The 1,753-nt window shown below is 46.5% G+C and overlaps 1 protein-coding gene across 1 annotated transcript; it reads left to right on the top strand.

The window, feature by feature from the left end:
• Nucleotides 1–40: 40 nt before the first annotated feature.
• On the top strand, nt 41–1,210 carry LOC127750095 (chromatin assembly factor 1 subunit A-A-like). Its single transcript, XM_052270652.1, has 7 exons — nt 41–64; nt 156–263; nt 355–462; nt 544–657; nt 747–908; nt 1,015–1,173; nt 1,205–1,210. Exons 1-7 carry the CDS (start codon nt 41–43, stop codon nt 1,208–1,210), a joined length of 681 nt encoding a protein of 226 aa, XP_052126612.1.
• Nucleotides 1,211–1,753: the final 543 nt, after the last annotated feature.

The raw sequence follows: 1,753 nt of genomic DNA, 5'->3' as shown, positions 1-1,753 counted from the left end.
AAAGCATACCAAAAGCAAACAAATCTTTTTACGTCGGGTGATGGCTTTGGTGCCCGCCGGCAAGGTAAGCCCCCCGGTCGTCCAAATGATTCGTGTCAAAATTCTATTGTATCGCAGAAATTAGACAATTCTATATAATTGTGTTTTTGTTTCAGGGAGAAGACAAGTCGAGCTACAGGAAGTCCCACCGCGACCACCACGGCGCGACAACGTCGCCCGCCGAGCCACCGACCCCCTTGATGGCTTTGGTGCCCTCCGGCAAGGTAAGCCCCCTGGTCGTCCAACTGATTCGTCTCAAAATTCTATTTTACCGCAGAAATTAGACAATTCTATATAATTGTGTTTTTGTTTCAGGGAGACGACAAGTCGAGCCACCGGAAGTCCCACCGCGACCACGCGACCACCGCGACGTCGGCCGCCGAGACAACCTCTACCGGAAGCAGAAAGTCATCCGCCCGGAAGGTAAGTCCCGTGGTCGTTCAAATGAAATTCTATTTTACCGCAAAAATTAGACAATTCTATATAATTGTGTTTTTGTTTCAGGGAGACGACAAGTCGAGCCACCGGAAGTCCCACCGCGACCACGCGACCACCGCGACAACGTCATCCGAAAAGCCAGCCTCCACCCGCAGCGAGCGGAAGCGGCGCTCGGACCCGGTGAGTCCCTTGTTCGACTACAAAATGTCGAAGTTGTATTTTACCGGAAAAATTAGACGATCTCTCTATAAAATAAATGTTTGTTCCAGGACTCCCAGGTGGTGCCTCCTTTGACACTCAACTTAAAGAGAGCAAAGAGCCAAAGTCGTGAAGAAAAGCCCGCCGCCCCCGCCGCTCCAAGTGAAGAGGAAAAGGAAAAGGCTGAGGAGGAGCGAGAGAGACGGCGTCAAGAGAGACACAAACGACTTTACGTAAGTTTTTATTCTTTAGTCGAAATTGTACTATTTTGTACATAACAAATCATATACGTTATATTTGACTTAAAGGACTTTATTAACGTTTTCTTTTTATTTTCAGGGAGAATGGGCCTTGGGGAAAGAAGTCTACATTAATCCTGAGAAACGCTGCCCGTACTGCTATTTTTCCCACAACATTCCCGCAACGCTTATGGGGCACATCGAAGATGAGCACAAACACGAACTGTTTGTGGACAAGAAGCCCGTGGCGTGGTCCAAGGTTACCACTCTAAGCCGAAATGGCATAAGAGTCCTGAACGAACGAAGGGTTCGGTGAGTCCTTCTCGGGGCGGGAGTTAAAGAGGAGGAGATGGATCGCCAGCTCCATCTTAATCGCCTAGTTTTAAACGAAGGACTAATCTTGCTTGGTGATGAGAGTGACGAACACAGGAAGTACCACGGCACGTGGAAGGATCTGTGGGCGAAAAAGTAAGTTAATTACAGTACAAACACTGGAGAGAGAACGTCAAAGTAGATAAAAAAGAGTAACTATTGACTAATTTTTGCATTTTTCTGTTCACAGAAAGTATCCCGCCGGGTTCAGCTTTGATGAGATGTCCCTCTAAAAACCCCTCAAAAAGAGGGACTTGATGTCAGCTAAGAAGCACGGGCGAGCAGATGGCGCCGCAAAAGACGTAAGTTAATCTCACACAGCTTCAGTCTACTTTTTCCAAGAAACTCTAAATTATACATTTTAAACTAAACTAAACGATTTTCTTTTTTCAGGACTGACGAAGGGGGTGGCTCGATACATCCACAGAATATATGATCCAAACAATTGACATCAATTTCTGAATTTT

This window comes from Frankliniella occidentalis, unplaced genomic scaffold (genome assembly GCF_000697945.3).
Source record: "Frankliniella occidentalis isolate FOCC.00 unplaced genomic scaffold, Focc_3.1 Scaffold132, whole genome shotgun sequence".
NCBI classification, from domain to species: Eukaryota; Metazoa; Arthropoda; class Insecta; order Thysanoptera; family Thripidae; genus Frankliniella; species Frankliniella occidentalis.
This window is presented reverse-complemented; position numbering and strand designations above follow the sequence as displayed.